This window comes from Microdochium trichocladiopsis, assembly GCF_020744255.1.
Source record: "Microdochium trichocladiopsis strain MPI-CAGE-CH-0230 chromosome Unknown B0I36scaffold_3, whole genome shotgun sequence".
NCBI lineage: Eukaryota > Fungi > Ascomycota > Sordariomycetes > Xylariales > Microdochiaceae > Microdochium > Microdochium trichocladiopsis.
The window spans coordinates 1923580-1942753 of NW_025763546.1; the positions used below are offsets into that span (position 1 = coordinate 1923580).

General features: G+C 55.8%; 8 protein-coding genes across 8 annotated transcripts; 2 read left to right on the top strand and 6 right to left on the bottom strand.

Annotated features, from left to right (window-relative positions):
- Nucleotides 1-1828: 1828 nt before the first annotated feature.
- Nucleotides 1829-3082, bottom strand: B0I36DRAFT_88846 (Manganese/iron superoxide dismutase). The gene is made up of 2 exons (XM_046163524.1): nucleotides 2674-3082; nucleotides 1829-2594 (listed from the first exon to the last, which is right to left on the bottom strand). The coding sequence occupies exons 1-2, from the start codon at nucleotides 2897-2899 to the stop codon at nucleotides 1909-1911; spliced, it is 912 nt and encodes a 303-aa protein (XP_046015240.1). The 5' UTR covers nucleotides 2900-3082; the 3' UTR covers nucleotides 1829-1908.
- Nucleotides 3083-3261: 179 nt separating this feature from the next.
- B0I36DRAFT_317739 (tRNA synthetases class I-domain-containing protein) lies at nucleotides 3262-4942 on the bottom strand. The gene is made up of 2 exons (XM_046153195.1): nucleotides 3811-4942; nucleotides 3262-3732 (listed from the first exon to the last, which is right to left on the bottom strand). The coding sequence occupies exons 1-2, from the start codon at nucleotides 4729-4731 to the stop codon at nucleotides 3490-3492; spliced, it is 1164 nt and encodes a 387-aa protein (XP_046015241.1). The 5' UTR covers nucleotides 4732-4942; the 3' UTR covers nucleotides 3262-3489.
- Nucleotides 4943-5184: 242 nt separating this feature from the next.
- B0I36DRAFT_317740 (uncharacterized protein) lies at nucleotides 5185-5980 on the bottom strand. The gene has a single exon (XM_046153196.1). It carries the CDS (start codon nucleotides 5516-5518, stop codon nucleotides 5282-5284), a length of 237 nt encoding a protein of 78 aa, XP_046015242.1. The 5' UTR covers nucleotides 5519-5980; the 3' UTR covers nucleotides 5185-5281.
- Nucleotides 5981-6235: 255 nt separating this feature from the next.
- Nucleotides 6236-7774, top strand: B0I36DRAFT_405694 (uncharacterized protein; the record flags this gene model as incomplete). The annotated part of the gene is made up of 1 exon (XM_046161796.1): nucleotides 6236-7774. The coding sequence occupies one exon, from the start codon at nucleotides 6236-6238 to the stop codon at nucleotides 7688-7690; it is 1455 nt and encodes a 484-aa protein (XP_046015243.1). The 3' UTR covers nucleotides 7691-7774.
- A 1-nt stretch (nucleotide 7775) lies between these two features.
- B0I36DRAFT_88856 (uncharacterized protein) lies at nucleotides 7776-10258 on the bottom strand. The gene is made up of 7 exons (XM_046163525.1): nucleotides 9803-10258; nucleotides 9651-9725; nucleotides 9389-9575; nucleotides 8947-9308; nucleotides 8835-8871; nucleotides 8423-8746; nucleotides 7776-8347 (listed from the first exon to the last, which is right to left on the bottom strand). Exons 1-7 carry the CDS (start codon nucleotides 10141-10143, stop codon nucleotides 8021-8023), a joined length of 1653 nt encoding a protein of 550 aa, XP_046015244.1. The 5' UTR covers nucleotides 10144-10258; the 3' UTR covers nucleotides 7776-8020.
- Nucleotides 10259-11633: 1375 nt separating this feature from the next.
- B0I36DRAFT_381923 (uncharacterized protein) lies at nucleotides 11634-13763 on the bottom strand (the record flags this gene model as incomplete). Its single annotated transcript, XM_046160887.1, has 2 exons — nucleotides 11634-13451; nucleotides 13560-13763. 2 exons carry the CDS (start codon nucleotides 13761-13763, stop codon nucleotides 11634-11636), a joined length of 2022 nt encoding a protein of 673 aa, XP_046015245.1.
- A 496-nt stretch (nucleotides 13764-14259) lies between these two features.
- On the bottom strand, nucleotides 14260-16276 carry B0I36DRAFT_285410 (Endonuclease/exonuclease/phosphatase). The gene is made up of 2 exons (XM_046151586.1): nucleotides 15493-16276; nucleotides 14260-15439 (listed from the first exon to the last, which is right to left on the bottom strand). Exons 1-2 carry the CDS (start codon nucleotides 15910-15912, stop codon nucleotides 14327-14329), a joined length of 1533 nt encoding a protein of 510 aa, XP_046015246.1. The 5' UTR covers nucleotides 15913-16276; the 3' UTR covers nucleotides 14260-14326.
- Nucleotides 16277-17347: 1071 nt separating this feature from the next.
- Nucleotides 17348-18781, top strand: B0I36DRAFT_238013 (WD40-repeat-containing domain protein; the record flags this gene model as incomplete). The annotated part of the gene is made up of 2 exons (XM_046149575.1): nucleotides 17348-18099; nucleotides 18166-18781. 2 exons carry the CDS (start codon nucleotides 17348-17350, stop codon nucleotides 18779-18781), a joined length of 1368 nt encoding a protein of 455 aa, XP_046015247.1.
- Between the last annotated feature and the right edge of the window lie 393 nt (nucleotides 18782-19174).

A 19174-nucleotide genomic window follows, 5' to 3' on the forward strand; every position in this document is an offset into this window, starting at 1 on the left:
ACTGCCCTCTTATTCTTCTGTGGGTTCTAGAGATATATATCCAGCGCGCGAAAGGTCCGCAAGGTCCCCCTTCCAAGATCGCCCTCCCGCCTTTTTGTTACCGTTTGCTTCTTTGTCTGCTTGTTGTTGTTGTTGTTTTTTTGGCTTCCCTGTTTCCGCCTATGTCGGTTTCGGAGGAACGGCCCATCATCATGTATCACGACCACCAACGTCCTCCGCTCATTTTTTCCATTGGTTTTGGCTTTGACAACAAGGTCCTGAGCGCACGTCATATTTTTTATATCCTTTAAGTGCACATGAGTTCATAGGTGTCGGGGATGATTAGCATTAGCAAAGATATATCCGTGTTCTTCACAATACGTGGCAAGACGAATCAGTGAGCTTGATTGTGCTGGTGAACTGTGTGAGGATGCATGCAGGAATTATTCGAAAGCTTGTGTTCCCTGTGCATGTGGGTGGATCAACCTACTCTCGATGCCGTCTTGTGCCAGGTGCCTCGTAGTGAGAGTGCAATAGTATAGCATGGCACCAATGTATCGGTGTGTACATAGAGTCCTTACTTGGTGCTCCAAGATTGTCACGAGGGCGACAAGTTCCACGGATTCTTGTATTTGTAATTTTCATAATATATTGAAGCACGATGTGAAAAGTCTTTCTTCCTCCTCCCTCTCACAGATTATTTGTTTCGGATTATTTATTTATTCGATAGTTAACCTTTTTTAAATAAAAAAATCTTTTTGTGGAATGAGTTACCTGATCACTTTTATTTTTTACTGATTCAAACTGAGACATCCAAATCTCGTATGACTTTTCCGTCGGGTATCCATTGTCACTAATGATCTTTATGCCAGAACAATAGTGGAAAACACAGGGGTGGATTGGGAGGACTGGTGCAAGATAACCCGAATAATCGCTCCGGTGTCCTCATAGAGGACCAGAAAGACTCGTGCACTTGAGCAACTGGCGAGCGGCAAGTATTGATGCAGTGAGCCATGGTTCTGCGCCGCAATGCCAAGTTATCAAGGCGCCAAATATCCAGCACGTGGGAAAAGTCGCCAAAGGCCAGGCACGGTTACATGGCAAGCATGAGAGGCAGCATGCCTTGAGCCCTGAGTTAACCTGTAGAACGGTGTAACCTCGACACACATCATTTCACGGGCGGATCAGAGCGAAGGCGCTAATTTCAGTGATATGCTTTCAAACGCGGCGTCCTTTTCCTTTTTCCTCTTCTTCTCATTGAGAAACTCTCGATTTCGTGCCTCTCGTGTCGTTCAAGTTTCTGATGTTGTGCGGGATTTCGCCACCTCAACTTTTGGTCCAAGCCAGTCGAGGCCTGGCGCACAAATTCTTGGCATCTCGAAATGTCGACCGCGATCTACCAAGAAGTTGTTCATCGATGTGTCCCGGACAACGGCTGGCCACAATTGTGTCCTGTTCCAGGTACCAATCATCTGTTCACAGCTTCAGAAACGGGCTGGAAACACACAGCGATATCCTTTGTACAATGAGCTAATTTTACATTTTTGTCTTTCTATACAACGTGCTGTAGGCTCAGCGATAGCTTATCGTCATGCTCACCCCAAGCTCCGTGCCCGGGATACGATGCCCTGCTTAGCGACATCAAGGCCACGCCTCATTCAGAGAGACGGTTCCATCGTGATCTCGTGCGAGCATGCTGTTATACAGGTTTACCCTCTCTTCCCACACAACGCAGATCCCCCCTTCGCCACAACCACGCGGAGGAGTTAGGGTCTATCCAGATTCTCGACCAAGGCCCAGTGCTCCGAGAGAGTCTACCGCCGCATTCCTGGCCACCCAGAATTTTGCTCCACGCAGGCACAGTTCCGGGCTATAGCCCTCCAACCCAACCAAGTCGCCCCTCTTGTTTTCCAACCCTACAGACACCGTCTACTTGAAGTTGTTTCGGCCGCTCAGGTCAGCAAGCTCCTCCACCCGCTGCCAGTCAATGACGTGCCACCAGTTCTCGACGAACTGTCTCTTGCCGCCGAGACCTCCAGCACCGAGTCCGTAGTCGCGCAGCCAGACGTGCTGCCACGTGTTGAGGCACAGGACGGGCGTGACCTCGATGCCGCCAGGGCCGGTGTGGTCCTTGACGAAGCGGCCAGCGCTCGTGGCGCCGGTCGCGGCCTGCGTGCGGCCCAGCCAGCTGCCGACAATCTCGTCGCTCAGGTCGCTGCCGTGGCTGTTGAGGTCGACCGGCTGGCGACGCCAGTGGGCGGCAGTCAGAGGGCTGCCGGCCAGATATGTCGTCAGGATGCGCCACTCGGTCGACCGCGAGTTCTTGACGAGCCAGATGAAGCCGGGCCCAAACATGGCGAGGGCGGTGGCGATGAACTCGCGGCGAAGGGTCTCGACACTGCTGAAGTTCTTCTTGATCTCGGCCTGGAGCTTCTCGGACATGTTGCTCGCAGGTGGCTCGACGGCGTCCTCGGGGAAGTCGACTCTGCGCATGCCCTCAAAGAAGAGGTGGTTGTTGAAAGCCATGGAGGCGTGGTTGAAGATCGAGGCCTCGTGGGCTTGCCGGGCGGTCTGCTTGACAATCTGCTGGACGTCCATCTGCTCGTAGTCGGTGCCTATCGTGAGGAAACACATCCCCGTCAGTATACTGTCGTGGCTTTGTCTGCAATCGTGGGATTGCGCAGGACTACTCACCGGCAGTGAGGGCGTTGAGCTTCTCCATCATCAGCGTCATGTGCTGCGTCCACGCAATGTCGAATCCGTCGGCGGTGAGCAGGCCAGGCACGCCCTCCTCGGGGCTAAACTTGTGCGTCACATTGTGCGGGATCTGGTGTATTGAGCGAGCGGGCGCGGCGGCGGGAGCGACAATACGCTGGGCAAGACCGCCTGCGCGCGGTATCCTTAATCTAGGTCGGAACATATTGACTGTGATGTGGTGAATGTGGCTGTTGGTCGCCGGCGTGACGACTGTAGATATGAATGCTGTCCGAAATGTGCACGATGGGGCGAAGCGGTCGTATTGCCGTGGCTCGCTCGTGGTCGCCGGCGTGGTCTCGAGTGCGGCAACGTGCTGGGCGCCGTCGTGTCTTTGGCCTCAGAAGCTCGTTGTCGAGCCTCGAAGTTTTCTGGAGACGCTTTCCAATTGAAGCTCCACCAGTCGCGTGGGCTGCTCCATTGTGATTGGCTAATGGCCCAGCACTCGAGATACATCTTTGTCGGAGGGAACCCCACTACTTTTGAAGGATTGCCTTCATTTCGCAGACCTCTGCCAACTGCGTACTACTCGCACCATATCATAAATCGATCTCGTGCGATGCATGATCATCAATAGGAAATTGGGACACCAAGCCCGCTTTTAGATCGGATCTTTTTGGACGTTGCAAGCCAGTCAATGTCGTTCGGAACGATGCGCAAACAGCTCCACCCATACACAGTTCCCAGCGAACTGGAAATGCAGCAAGAATCAGGATCAAGGCGTCACTCAAAAGGGTATTTCCATTTCGGCATATTTTACTTGGCCTCCTCAGCCTCCTTAACGGTCAGCGCCGCTGCTTTGGCAGCTAGCGCGGCCTCTCGCTTAGCGGGGTCGCCCTTGTCCTTCTGCTTCTTGACCTTGGCTTCCTTGACTTCCGGAGGGTAGGCGAGCTCGGATATCCTCTTCCAGTCGTCAGACGCCTCGTACTCCGCGCGGATAGGCTCTAGCAGCTCGTTAAGCACCTTTGTAACGGCTGGCTTCAGGCTCTGTGGAGTGATCTGTACAAAGGGTTAGTCTGGGGCCAGTCTCCTCTGGGCAGGCCTGCCGGTACAGTGAATCAAGGGATTGGTACTTACAATGTCGGCTTCGTAGTCGCTCTTCAACTTAGCAATGTCGTCGTAGACAATGGGCTCCTCATCCCGTCTCTCGACGGTAAAGGTGGCCTTGCCTCCGTTCTTGAGTGCCAGCGCCCTGATGAGGACGTGCTCGACGAAAGCAATGACACCGTTGCCCTCCGTCTTCTTGGGCACACAAACAGCCTTCTTGAGCTTCTTGGCGACAATCTCGGGGGAGTCGAGCAGGTCGATCTTGGAGTCGGGCTCACTGGAGCTCATCTTCTGCGCCTCGCCCAGGCCGGGTACCATGGAGTTCATCAGATGCGCGCGAACCTTGTAGCCGATCTTGGGCAGGTTCTCAAGCGCAAAGGTGAAGATCTTGCGCTGGTCCACGCCACCGAACTGGGCATCGACATCGAGGTACTCCTCGTCCAAAGCCTGCATGAGAGGGTAGCAGAGGCCTCCCAGGAAGGGGTCGGCGGTCTGCTTGACGACCTCGGCACCAGCCTTCTGCGCGACGGATATCCGTGTGCTGCCCTCGAGCTTGAAACGGTCCATTGTGTATGCCTCGCTCTTCTGGTAGGAGCTGCCCTTGACGAACTCGAGCTTCGAGAGGTCGACGTTGACAGCCTTGAGGAGACTCTTGATGATGCGCTCGTAGTACAGGACGCGCTGCTCGATCAGCTCGAGGGGAGCCTTCATGTTGTCGAGGTAGGCGTGGAGATCGGCGAGCAGAATCTTGACGCTGCAGCCCGCGGCGAGCAGCTCGGCAATCTTCATGATGGGCACAAAGTAGCCGCAGTGCGGCTTGCCGGTCGTCGCAGTTCCCCAGTAGACCTTGAGGGGTCTCTTCTGGTTGAGAATCACATCGTCAATGATCTCTGGGTTGAGCACCTCGGCCAGGTTGGCCTTGATGAGGGCGATCGACTCTTCGGGGGTCATATTGTCCTGTATGTTTCGTCGGGTCGTAGAGTGAATAGTGCAGTCGATGTGGAGGCCTTGTTCGAATGGTACCAATACTCAGCACGGATTGACGCTAGAAGGATGTAATGCGCGACAAGGAAATTGGAAGCAAAACGACGCGATCAGAAAAGATGATCGTTCCTCTGTGACCATCGGGCTGCGAACACTTGCACCAAAATAAAGAGGGGCATCGCTCTGTGGAGGGGCACTGCACATTTCCAGGGACCGCTGCCGCCGTGAGTCAAACCACAGCCCGCCAACCAAGCAATGCGCGAGCGGCATCGGACCGCCTGTTCCAGGGGCGGCAGCTGACAAGCAGCCCCACAGCGCCCGCTAGTGCTCAACTCTGCACAAATGCCTATTTATGCTGCACAAACTTGTGACGCAGAATTCAACAGTGGTCGAGAATGGTTCCGACCGTCCTCTTTCACCTCAACGTTACAGGGTATTAGAGCTTATTGGTATAGGCTTTGACTCTTGCCAACATCTCAGCTCATGTGATCATCTAAGATCCGGATTGCTTGTTCAGTCACCACGATTGTGCCTGCCTACGGATTGCCACACACTGGCAGTTCCCCTGAAAGAATTTAGCCCAAGACTGAGTTTCCAATACTCGATTGACCAGCGGGTGGTCCTGCATCTCCATCGACCCCAAATTTCCCCGCATTTGCTCCTTCTCACAAGCCCATCTGTGCAGTTCCGTGTGCAACCGGAGTCTTGAGTGTTTGACCAGAATCAACACAGCGATCAGAGTGAGAATCAGCATGACGCCATATTCTTATTGATTACTTGACGGGAGGGACGGCTTATCAATTTAACTTAATAAGAGTCTTTGGTTGGTTTGATCTGGTGGTCTCCTTTCCCGTCCGAACCACGATGTCCTCTCCTCACCGTCTGAAGAGTTGATCCTCACCAAAGAAGAATGCGTCAGCCATGAGAATAATACAAGCCTACAGCACTAGTATCTGCAAGGACACAAATTACTTCGTCCTGTTGGCCATATGTGTGGGATCCGAAAAATAACAGAGTTCACGAATGGAGTCAATCGAACAGTCTTGCCTTTCACTTCTTACGACGGCGTGTAGTTACTTTCCACGGGGCCCGCAGACATGATGAGTACGCGTATCTGAGAGGAACGTGAGACGTTAGTGAAGTTGAGGTTACACAAAGGAAGGAAGGTGCTGCGTCGTTGTAAGCCATGCTTTGGATATGCTGCTCAAGGGCAACAATGAAACCCCCAAAACTTGCGACCTCGCAACTGCCCCAAAGTACCAGAAGGTACGTAACGTTTAAGGTACTTTCCGACTCGAGGCTTCAGCTGCTCTCACCACCACTGAATAACACCGATCATATCATCTTTATTCACGAAACATCGTCTATCGACCCAATCTCCCCAGTCAGTCGAAGTACGCGGAACCCACCACGCAGTGCCTGGCGAGTCACACAACATCCACGCCAAAACGATTGAAAGACCCTGTACGTGATGGCTGTCATTCAAGACCTGCCCAACGAGCTCCTCGACATGATCGTGGCTGCTGCCGGCGGGAAAACGTCCGACCTCATCAGCCTGTGCCTCGTCTCGAAGAGGTTCGATGCCATAACCCGTCCTCATCTATGGCACACCATTGAGTTGTCTCCGCACACGAAGCCGTGGCAACTGACCGTTACAAATTCGATCGCCCGAAATCCCACGTTGGCACTTCTCGTTCGACAACTTACCATCCCGCAAGCACGCTCACCAGGACCGTCAGGGCCGGCTCAGGACAACTTTCCTGGTGCGACCATCGACCAAGATCAGCTGCTTAGCTGGGTCAGCAATGCCTACGATTCAAAATTTGTCGAGTGGCTCTGTGCCAAAGCTGATCAGCCGTGGACATCAATCAGTCATATCGCCACTTTCCTTGTACTTCACATGCGCAATCTGGAGATCCTGACCTATGCCACTAGCTGCGCAAAAGATGGAGATTCGATGATCGAGATGTTCAAGCAGTGCGAAGAAATTTGTGTGGCCAACCGTGGTGAACTGGCCCGGATGGGAGGCAACACCAGATTACCCCTGGCGAATCTTCATTTCTTGGATCTTTCGAATGGCGAAGAGGATAAACCCCTCTATTTCTCTACCATTCATCTTCCTCGTCTTAATCGGTTCAATGTCTACATGCCGCGGCTCGATCTCCTTAAAGTCCCAGGCCGTCACACATGTACGATCCAGCGAGTCGTCATCAGGGACAATCGTTTCCACGAAAGCTACATTCGCAAACTTCTTGTGTCGATGCCAGCCTTGCGGGCGCTACGGTATATCTCATCCGAATTTCGCCAGTTGGGTAATTCTGCAGTGCAACCTGACATGGATGCGCTTGGCACTACATTGCGGCAACATGGTCAAAATCTGGCATTCCTCGATTTCTTCATAATCCCAGACTTGATCATTCATGAGTATGACGATGGACAATATGAAACTGAAGTTACCGGGATTCGTGGCCGCATCGGCTCTCTGAAGCAGATGACAGCTCTACGATTCTTGCGCATCGGAATGCAGCATTTGCTTGGTCTCCATCAGGGTTGGGCCTCAAACCTAGCTGATGTACTGCCCCCGTCACTAGAACTGCTAATACTGAGAACAATGGAGAGTCTCAAGAGCCGTTTAGAAACTCACAGCAGACTTGTGGCCGATTTCCTGAGGCATCATTCAGGCTTTCCCCGACTATGGTCTAGCATTGTGCAAGGGCATGTCCAGTCATGGGTCCGCCATGAGAAGTGGCGAAAGGTAGACTACACTAGGCAAGGTTGCCAAGGGACTATTTTCTATCTCCAAATATTCGACCACGGAAGATTGCCGGAGGACAACCACCTGTTCCTTCGTCTTCTGAAGGGCTCCGAACTGTCATCGTCGTTGGAGGCGTGTCAAGAAGAGCAGAGCTCTACAAATGCCACATGAATCGGTGGCAGATCGATATTCGAGATTGCCATCGATAAATGTTAAGCACTGCATGAGGACCGATATATGCACCTACCAAATAGAGACAGATTTTATCAGACACTAGACACTCGAGATTAGATGCAATTCTTCACAGAGATCCAGTGCAGGTTTCGTGAAGTCTCAATCCTTGCGGATGAATTAACGGAGAAGGAGCATTCTGGTTGCCATGCAAGTCGTGGCCCAGAAGCGCACCATCTCTCCTCTGATTAACTATAGGTGGCATCGCCATGAATCCGAACAGACCTAAATCTCTCGGGCCCCTCATTCAAGTTTCTTCAAAAACTCCTACTACCACAGCGCAAACTCGAGGTTCAGCTCGGGCGTGCCCACAAAGTCCGCGGGCATGACGTAGGTGAAGTTCCACAGCTCAAAGTCGCGGAGCCGCTTGCTGCTGCCGCCGTACTGCCCGGCAAAGGTGAGGGTGTAGTCGAGGTCCACGTTGCCCGTGACGGTCAGGTCGAGGCCCTGGATGTCCTCGAGGGTCTTGACGGTGCGCTGGGTGCTAAAGGTCGACACCATCAGGCTGAAGATGGACGAGCTCGTGCCGCGCGGGTAGCTGATGGACACCTTGCCGGGAGAGACCTTGGCCTGGAGGGCCTTCTCGGTGGGGTAGAGCTGGAATTGAGGTCCACGTTTAGCAAATCATGAACGACGAGTAGAGAACAAGACAATTTCGAGGGTGTAACTCACAGAGAGGAAGGCAATCTCGCTGCCGACCTTCCACTGCGCGACGACAGGGTTGAAGGCCTCCTGGGAGCGCGCGGGGCCGCCGAGGTCGGTCTGGTTGAAAGACTCGGCGCCGATGGTGAGGTTGTGGCTCAGCCAGGTGCTGATGTTGCGCGGCATGGTGTCGTAAGGGGGGTAGAAGGCCTGGGCGTCAAAGGTGCGCTCCTCGACGTCAAAGGTGGTCAGCGACTTCTTGAGGTCCTTTGGCAGGAAGCTCTCGAGGAAGTCGGTGAGGACGACGACCATGGGGGCGAAGGCAAAGTCGGCAGAGTGGGACATGAGCTCGGGCTGCCGCGGGCGGTTGGTTAGTTCACGGCTGGCGCACTTGAGAGGAGGGGGGGGAGTTGGCAGAGAATGTGAGAGCTTTGGGACTTACCCGCTTGATCAGAGAGGAGTTCTCCTTGCCGATGATGCTGTAGAGGAAAAACCAGGTCAGAATGGCCAACTCGTTCAAGAACCACAAGCAGAGGCAGGAAGAGACGACTCACGTCCAGAACCACAGAGCCATGATGCTCAGATACCGGTTCATGTCGTAGCCGTACGAGCGATCCCAGGGGCCGGCCATGTTCTTCATTTCCGGGTGCCACAGCTTGGCGACCGCCTTCCAGGTCTCGAGGAGCATCTCGGGGCCCTTCTGGCCCATGATGGAGGTCTTGGGCAGGTACTTGGCCCAGAGCGTGAGGCCAAAGGTCGAAACACCAGTGTAAGTGCCCGAGTTGAACTCGGACAGAGTGTTGCTCATGCTGAAGAGGTCAATGATCTCCTGGGCATACATCTCGCCGGCATCGGTCATGTTCTGGTCGTTGACGCGGCGGCCGACCCAGCCAGAGACAAAGGCGCGCATGATGGACTACAGATGATTTGCTGAATTAGTTTTGGAAAGCTTGGAAAGCTCGACAATCTGAGGATTGGTCAGGCAGGTCAACGTACCGGGTTGCTGTACGCAGGGTAGAGGTTGTCGTCGTCCACGCCACCAACACGGTAGGTGTCGCCTATAGTCGTGTTGTACAGCGAGGCCACGAGCAGGTCCTGAGTCTCGTTCTTGAGGAGGCCGCTGAACTCCTCGAGGATGATGACCATGACCGTGCCAATAAAGCCACGCCAATTGGGATCCCAGCTAAGGCGCGGAAAAAAACAAAACTTAGTCTTCCCCGGCACGCTCACAGCTCAAGCACAGAGAATGCCAACTTACGAGTTGTAGATGACGGCAGGGTAAGTGTCTGTCGCCAATTCCGGCTCCTCAGGGTACACCTGGTAGTCGCCATACCTGTTTCTCCCAAGTCAGCAACCTCGTGCCATGCAGCATATACATCCACGTCATTTGGGGAGAGGATAAAAACCTACCATTGCGCCGACACATTCTTGTACTGCGCGTCCACCACAAGCGACAGGATCTTCTCGGCCTCCTCGGCGTCGCCCTTGCCGTTGCGAGCGAGCAGGCCGAGCGAGTACCAGACGGAGCTGCGCGTCTCGTGGCGCAGGGCCGACGCGCCGCCAAAGTCGTACAGGTAGCCAAACTCGCTGTCGTAGTAGCGGTCCATCCACTCCATCGACTCGTCGAGCAGCTGCTGCGCGTTGGGCGAGTAGTGATGGCCGCCGCCCGGATGGCACTTGGCGAGCGCGACGCTGCCGGAGCAGTATGCCACGACCGCGGCAGCGGTGGCGAAGGTCAGAGAGGACTTCATGGCTGGCGTGAAGAGAAGCGCTGAGACGTCCTCACACAAGACAGGATTGCGCTACGGGCGGACAGAGGGACTTGAGGAAGACCGCAGAGACAAGTTGAGCTGGGAAGAAGCCTCGACTTGGGTGAGGTCAAGAGACGTCGTCGTGGAGGCCCGTGGAGTGCCGTCTCCCTTTATTATTATTATTCTTCTTCTTCTTCTCGTCATGCTACCACCCCCCCTGGTCCCATCTCATGTCAACGATACCACCATGCTGGGCCGCCGAGCCGCATGAAAGCAGAGGGAGAGAGCAGCCGAATTATGCGGGGAACAGGGACGGCCGATTCCGCCGAAAAGGCCTATCTGCGTTGGTGCGGAAGCTTGCTCGTCACGAGCCCATGACACGCACGCCCACGGGCCCGGCTTCTTGGGCATGTGCGGTCTAGGGAGACCCCAGGCACGCAGCGTCATGGCCGGCTGCCCAGATAGGTCATGATTGCCCGTGCCCAGGGGCATTGCAACGGCACTTATCCCGGCCCGGCTCATTGAGCAATGCCTGCTCGCCGGGCTTCACCGGCGATGGTCCCCTGTTTGGTTGGTCCCAGGGGTCCCTTCAGCCTTTTACCCCATCTTTTGGTGGCTGGCGAGGCTGGGTAGCCCGGCTCGGGGGCGGTGGGGAAAACGATGATAAGCCGGCGTGGTGCATTATTCAGATGCTTGGTTGTCATTTACTCATTTCCCTCGACGCCACACCGGACGTGGCGTGGTGCACGAGTAGTGTCGTGTATGGTGGTGGGGTTGTCCGGATTCTCGTGGGCCAGCTTGTCGCCGGCGGAAGAATGAGGAGAGAGGATGGACAGAGTGGTCAATCAGCCAGCCTGGCTTCGCTTCACAGTCCAGTCTGGTGGTAGCCCAATGACGACTTAGAGTTGCATGCAGATCCAAGCAAGGCGGGGGGGGGATGACACTGACAATCCCCTCCACGCCGCCATGTTACGCTTCCTGCATGCACCTTTGGCATCTCCTGGGCCAATCACGCAGCAATGGGATCCAGATCGGGAAACCTCGTCAATTGAAGTCTCAACGGCCGCGAGACTCTGTATTTAACAGGCAAGCTTGTCGGACACCATCCAGGTCCCCAGATTGTAGACCTTGTTCTCACTTGATACCTGTCAATTCTCAGCATTCATTGTTCACAAGACGGCCCTTCTGTTTTTCCATCTGCCACTTCCTATCTTCAGAGTCCTGTACTCATGACTAATTATCCACATGAAATGATGCGACCGATGGCTTTGCCGCCCTGAGCTGCTTCTAGATCCCCAACAAAGCGGAGCTTTCCAAGCCTGACAGAATCCAAATCCCTCATGCCCTTTTTTCTTGTTCCCAGGCCCATCCCAAGTCAAAGCAGAGAACCTCTATATCTGAGGGCCGTCTGACGCCACGTCACTAACCAACAAGACCTAGCCTGTCCCCAACTCCGGGACGCCGCCCGGAGTCCCTCTTATCTCTCTCGCCTAACACGCAATCTCCACAACGTGCAAGACGAGCTGCTCACGCCACCGGTTCGAGACCAGGCACTCGGCTCCGGGCAGGACCCTGAATAAGCTGTTCTGGCCGACGACAAACTCCTGCTGCGGTGCCGGGCTATCCCGGCCACCGTACGTGGCCGCACCGTTGTCCTTCCTCTGCAACGACATTCCTGCCATGTTCATCCTCACGATAGCCTTTCCCGAGGTCACGATGCACACCCTCTCCTTCTTCCCTTGCTCACGACTGCCGCCATCGTTACCGGTAGTGCCAACACTGCAGGCCGGGAAACGATGTTGGTCACCGGAGTTGACGGTGATAACATGGGACCCCACACCAGGACTCAAAGGGACGGGGCTCGGCTGCGCAAGGTAGGAGGCAGAGTAGGCCAGATCCGGTGATCTGAGATACCCGCCGACGCCAGGTTTCGGCACTGAAGGTACTGTCTTCTCCGCGATCCCGTGGCTCAGGGATGAGGAAGGAATCATAGTAGCGCTGATCTTGCCCGGGCTGATCTCCCAGTCTTCCATCTGCTGGGTGCCTGGGCTGCTTCTGCCAGGATAGTAAAGGTTGGTTCCTGCGGCAGGTGAAGACGAATCGTACTTCGCAGTCTCTGTGCAGCATGACATCCCTGGAGGCAATGAGGACACCACTGATTCCTGTTGCGAGTTCGGCGGGCTCGGGTATGGTGCCTGGTCAGCAAACCTTTTCCCTGGGTATAAGCCGCCGCCGCCGCTGCTGCTGTCGATGGCGTCAGCTCTGTGACGAGGGACGTGGATCTGGAGCCGCTTCAAGCCGCGGCGCTTTGCCGCGCTATTTTTCGGGTACAAATCTTCTGCGGTGAGGTCGTTGTTCTCGCGGCCATTGCCAGAGATATCACTGGTCTGGCTCGGCCGACGCTTCCGGCTGGTTGATAACATTCCATCCTCAGGTCTAGCACCTTTGCCATCGTGGGCGCTTCCAGCACCAGTACCAGCACTGCTATTGTCGCCTGCTCTTCGTTTACTCAGTGGCGTTGACAAACATGACTCGGTTCTCTCGCGGATCCGCACGGACCGACGGGCACTAGGCGAGTCAGGATCAAGGCCAGCTAGGGACCCAGAAGCACTGAGTCGTCGCAAGAAGAGACGTTCTGAAGACCGCCGGCGTGGCCGCCCAGAGGGATATGCCGATTCCGCAGGCGTGAGCACCGTTTGGGCAGAGGCAGCTGTTCCTGAAGAGTGCGGCCAGTCACTGTTGTTCAAGTGTGCTGGTGTCACGGGATGCGGCGTGAAGACAGCATCTTCACCCCCTGGGGAACGGCACTCGTCGTCGTCGTCGTCGTCGTCGTCGTCGTCGAAAACGAGGACTTCGTCGTCATTGCCGTTGGGACGGGACCCCGCCCGGCTGTCGCAACCACCATCAGCAGTCTCTTCCAGCGTATTCATCGCCCCCCGCCGAATCTGGTGGCCTCTCTTGGCTGCTTCAAGGCGCGCAGTGATCGGTGTCTCGACAATAGGCACAGCGACGTCCCTGTCGTCATGTAGGTGGGCACTGGTGGTTGGCGGATTAGTGGCATCGCTGGATTGGGGCGAACCGAGGATCGCAGCCGTCGCACTGCCTCCTTGAGACGGTGATGATGGCGGGGTGAGTTCCTGCTGTCCCGCTGGTGATGGGCGAGGAGGGAGACATGGCTGGGTAGGTGCCGGTGTGCCTGGCGCCGGGCGGTTCTGCGAGATGACTTTTAGATAGTCAGACTCCCAAGTGCCCAAGACAGACGTGGTGCCGTCGAGGTTGTCGTTGAGTTGGAGCCCGCCGTGGAGTTTCTAGAAGCAGCACACGGGACATGGTAAGCATAACTTTCACATGCCACCACTTGGCTAGCGACGAGGGGGTCCAGCAGAACAAGATCAGGCCGAAGGATACAGACGTACCATAGTATGCTGCTCGAGCTCCTTGATGCTGGCGAAGATGTTCCTACAGTCCCGAATGGGACATATCCATTTGTACAAGGCGTCGGTGTGCCATCTGTACTTGGTTGGAAAGACGACCCAGTTCGCGGCATACGTGAAGCCGTGCTTTGTGTGCCACAGGCGATAGGATCTGCCGTTCCTCGAGTACTTGATCTCGTCTGGCATAGTGATCGTGACTTGAGCAGGAAAGGTGCTTGTGTGAATATTGGCGCAGTTGCGTGAGTGACTGTGAAGACCCGGTGAGAGAGATCTGGCAACTGCGTTGAAAGAGTCGGTCGCTGCAACCGGCAAAGTATGCGAAGTTGGCCAGTTTTCCTGCTTCTGTACCGGCTACAGAGTCTTGTCAGCGGCGGATGTCGTAGTGTGAAGAGCGAGTTGCACTGTCAGACAAAGTCTCCTGATCGTGTGCTGTCGCTGGCACCCGCCAGCGAGCTGCCAGGATGAGGCGAACTTCGGGGACAGATGTTGGTAGTGTGTGGGAAGATCCAGTAGGAATGGCACACTGCATAGGATAGCAGTGGTAGTGACGGCGAGTGAGGGATCGGGTCGGGCTGGGAAAGTTGTTGCCGAAGTGGGAGAATAAGCGTGGTGTTGAAGCCTTGCAGTTTGTGGAAGCAACCAGGCACTTCACAGAAGGGTGACAAGCTCACAAAACAGAAGGAGAGAGGAACAAAATGGGTATCTCGCTAACTCGAAACTAACTCAACAAAGGCATTCATGATTACAGATCATTGCATCTCGTCATTGTGCAAGTCTTCCCTGCTGTCGTGCCAGGTTTCCACCTGGCCGCCTGCGAAAGCCTTCGCATTGGTTATCTCCCACTCGAGTTCCTTGATCGCTCGCAGCTCCGTGCCAAAGAACAAAACAGACATCAATCCGTCCGCGGTCCCTGCGGCCAAACCCAGTGTGCTCAGCACCATCAGGACGAAGCTTGCATAGCTTGGAGTAAACCATACCCCAACGTAGCAAACAATCGCAACCAAAACCCAGCCCCAAAAATGCAGCCCCCGCCATAACTTCTGTTGCTCTTCTCGGGCAGCATAGTCTTGGATGATTTCAAGGATCTCATCGCAGACAGAAGCAGCGAGTCCGCCTTTCCATGCACTCGGGCTTTCGCTAAGCTGGAAATCATACTCTGACAGGTCTGTCGAATTCCTGTTGATCGAAGGTGCGGGGGACTGCAGGTAGACTCCGCGATCGAACGCGTCCCTGACATTCGTAGCTGGCGATGGCGATCGAACACTGGGCGGCTTGGGCCTGTGAAGGGCAAGCGTCGCCTCGACGGAGAAATGATCGCTTAGAGAGCACTGGAGATCAGGCGTTCTGGTGAGCATGCCCACACGGGCGTTCTTCACGATCCAGCCTTGTTCACCACTCTCAGTCTGTCCTCCTGTTGAGGCGAAGATGTAGTCTATACGATGTGCCTGGCCATCGCGCGTGTTTGGTGGGACATTTAGGGGATCCTTGCCAGGACCGAGCTGCTTTTGCTGTGACCTGGGCCATGTCCAGGTATTCATGGCGCTCCCGAAAGTGGCACCGTTCTCGGCAATGTTAAATTGTGCCGTAGGGATCGAGCGCCTCCTTGCCTTTTCGTACTCATCCTCGACGTCCCCAACGGATGATTCTGGGTGCAATACACGCCAGAGGTCGTGGACTGGTGCTGCAGAGCTGAATATCTTGTACGCCAGTGACGAAGGGACATCGTTGAAGTCGCCAAGGGCAATGGCGAGGTGACCACGCTCTACGGCTCCGCGCACAAGCTTGGCCAGTTCCCAAGCCTGAGAGATGCGGTGGGTGAGATACGTGTCCTTCTGCGGTGCGTGCTCGTACTTTGTATGAACCTGTAGTGACTTATTAGCCTCAAAGGCTGGCCCGGAAACGAGGCCATACTTACATGGGTGTTGAACACCTCAATGATATCCTTTGCCCCCGGGCCGTAGCGAATCCGCGCGCAGGCTACGCCTTTGCCCACGAACCAATCGCCACGGAAGAAGGCTGTTGGTCGCCCGTTCAGGGGATAACGGCGCATTGAACTTTCCTCGATGGGCCACTTGGAGAGGATGACGAGGCCGGCTCCGAAGGGACCAGCATGGTAGCGCTTGCCATACGGGAGGATGGAGCGGGTTTCGCGGCGGATGTGGTTATAGTCATCCTCGACCCAGACCTCCTGGAGGGCGACGATGTGCGGAGTCGGTTCTGTGGCTACAAGTTGTCGAGCAATGGCCGAGAGGCGCTCACTGCGCTTCTCGCTGAGGTAGAGCAGGCCCCAGCAATTGAAGGTGAGGATGTTGACCTCGCGAGGAAGGTGGTCCATGCTGGCAGGTGTTGAGTCGTGATCAACCTGGACTTGTCAGTTGAGACGAGACCAGCTCTGGCGATGCTCAACGACGAAGAGAGTGAACAGACAGCCGGACAGTCCTGGAGGGGGATTGGGGGTGTTGATCAAGACATTGCTACGGCGGCGGATCTGAGGCGAGTGATGAAGGAGGACGAGGCCAGCCAAGCAGGCAGGAGCAGGCAGGGTCCGGCCAGGGCGAGCATGAGCCCCGGGCCGCAGAATGTCTGTACATAGCAGTACGTGAATGGAAATGAGCAGCCGACGTGGATCGCGACTAGTGAGCGGCCCCCATGCCGAAGTCGTGTCGTGGAGCCTCGTCCCATGTCAAGCGAGTCGAGTGTTTACTTTGAGGTGCAGGGATCCTCTCGACAGCGCTCCCACGGGCGTGGGGCCGCCGCCTTTGTTCCTGCCCATCAGCGGAAGGTCGTCCAGGCACCAGATGCTTAGCTCGTCGTCTGTGCTCGATCTGCACATGCACCCAACCCACCTGAGACACCCATCACAGCCGTCACAGTACCTCGAGGTATTCATTGCCACAAGCAGGCTCAAGCATGAAAAATAAAACCACGAGACGGACACGAGATGTACCCAGTCAGCGCTACAGAGATCAGTCTCATATTGATCTTCAGCAGCTAATTATGTCTGCCCTCGGTCGAGGCGTCTCTGCAGCAGACCTGGCACAAACACATCTTCTGGGAGATGAGCCAGGGTCTCGGCTGCAGCTGCAAATTGCACGCCCAGGGTCCCCAGCCCACGTGCACACCGCGCGCTGACGTCCTGGCGAGACGCGCGGGGCGCGTACCTACGTAAACCGTCAACTTTTTTGGCCGCTGCCGATAGCAGATTAGGCATTGACTCCATCACCACCACCATCACATGCGCCACTACCGTACCGCACAACAGCAAACAACGCCCATTGCTCCCCAGCCAGCCGGATCGGCTCAACGCAGGCCCTCACCGTCCCGGTGACCTTCCATCCCAGGCACCTCTTGCCAGGCAATCAATCACCGCCACCACCGCCGTCTGTTACCTGCTCAGACCATGCAGTCATCGTAGCACCCGACCTTGACAACCCCCCACCCGAGACGTCGTCATGCCCGCCGACAGACCCTTGCGTGACCCGCCCTCGAAGCGAAGAAGAGTCAGCAGCGACGAGGACGAGGACGATGATGACAGCCATTCTCACAGTGGGCGCGACGTGCAGGCAGGTCGTAACAAGCTCAACGTGCCGATCCGCGACAAGGCCATCGACTCGGACGATGGCTTAGACACCCAGAGGTCCAGAGCCGACCGCTTCACGACCAAACCATCTCAGTCACAATCTGCCGACTCTGATCCTGAACCACAATCCCGGCCGCGGTCCAGGCAGCGGTCACGGTCAACATCGCGGCGCAAGTCCAGAGATCGCGCCATGTCAGAAGACAGCCTGCATTCCAGAACCAGGTCCAACTCGCCGGCGCGAAGACGACACAGAGTCGACTCGGCCAGTAGGTCGCGCTCACGATCCCGCTCAAGGTCAACCTCCGGCTCTCGATCCCGCTCGCGCTCCCATGCTCGTTCGCAATCACCGACACAATCGCGGTCAAGAAGTGGCTCTCGATCCTCGAGTTCTTTCCACGATGCCCGCAGTAAACAGCCCTCTCCATCGCCATTGGCGCGTGCTGCGAGACCAGATTTCAGACCGCGTCTTGTATTGTCCGGACATCAGAAGCCCATCTCACAAGTCCGCATCTCTCCCAACGGGCGCTGGATCGCCTCCGCCTCCGCCGACGGCACGATTCGCATCTGGGATGCAGTCACCGGTCAGCATATGGATACTCTAATTGGACACATGGCTGGAGTCTCTGCCGTGGCGTGGGCTCCAGATAGCGAGACCCTGGCAACAGGGTCCGACGACAAGGCAATTCGGTTGTGGGATAGGGTCACGGGGCGGCCGAAGCGCGCGAAGCCTCTGCTTGGGCATCACAATTATGTCTACTGCCTGGCCTTCTCGCCAAAGGGCAACATCATAGCTAGTGGAAGCTACGACGAGGCTGTTTTCCTGTGGGACGTGCGGGCTGGGCGCTTGATGCGAAGTTTGCCGGCGCATAGCGATCCAGTCAGCGGGATTGATTTCTGCTGCGACGGCACTTTGGTCGTGAGCTGCAGCACAGACGGCCTGACGTGAGTGACAAACACCGCCTGGTATTTCTCGGCTCTAGCATAACTAACAAAGACACTTTGCCGCAGTCGTATATGGGACACGGCAACCGGGCAGTGCTTGCGGACACTCGTCCACGAGGACAACCCACCAGTCACATCTGTATGCTTCTCACCAAACGGCCGCTTCGTGCTAGCCCACAGCATGGACAGCTGCATCCGCTTGTGGAACTATGTCTCTGGCACCGTCAAGAAGACTTATCAGGGCCATGTCAACAAGGGGTTCAGCATAGGCGGGTGCTTCGGTACCATTGACGGCGAGGCGTTCATCGCTTCCAGCAGCGAGGACGGAAGCATCGTGTTGTGGGACGTCAAGAGCAAGCAGGTCATACAGCGCATCGACCGCGGCCACGATGGCGTCTGCTTCTGGGTCGACGTCAACGGGGACACGCTCGTCAGCGCGGGCCAGGACTGCAAGATTCGCGTGTACCAACACCGGCGGCCTGAGACTCTGCTGAACGGCGCCGAGGAGGGCGAAGAGGAGGAGGGCCAACTGCATGGAGAAAAGCACGTCAATGGCGTGAAACAAAACGGGACTGGCGAAAACACTATCGGGGATGAAACGCCGATACCCGGCGAGAATGGGGATACCGAGATGCAGGACGTCGTGCTCGACGAGGCGGGTGTCAAATTGGAGCAAAGCTGATGCGCCATATGCACCTCAGTAGCTAGGCCCTACAAGAAATCTTGGCACGTGCTGATGGTATCATCAGACAGGAAAAGTGCATGGAGTCATCATGAAATGTGCCGCTCATTCTGCCGAATGCTCTTGCTGGTACCGTCAAGAGTGGCCAAAGCACCAACTTGAGTGCAGATCTCACGCTGCGGTGTAATACATGTTGTGTCTGTGAAAGTCATCATTCGTACTTCTGATACCATGCGGCGCGTAACCAATACATGTGCTGCAACTGCTCCAATGACCAATCCGCGAAAGAAACGATGCTCTTGTGCTTATGGAGAAAATGCCTTGCCCGTCTTTCCTCTTAATCTACCCTGCATATTGCGCTCTTCTTCCCCCACTGCTTCGATCTCCGTGTCT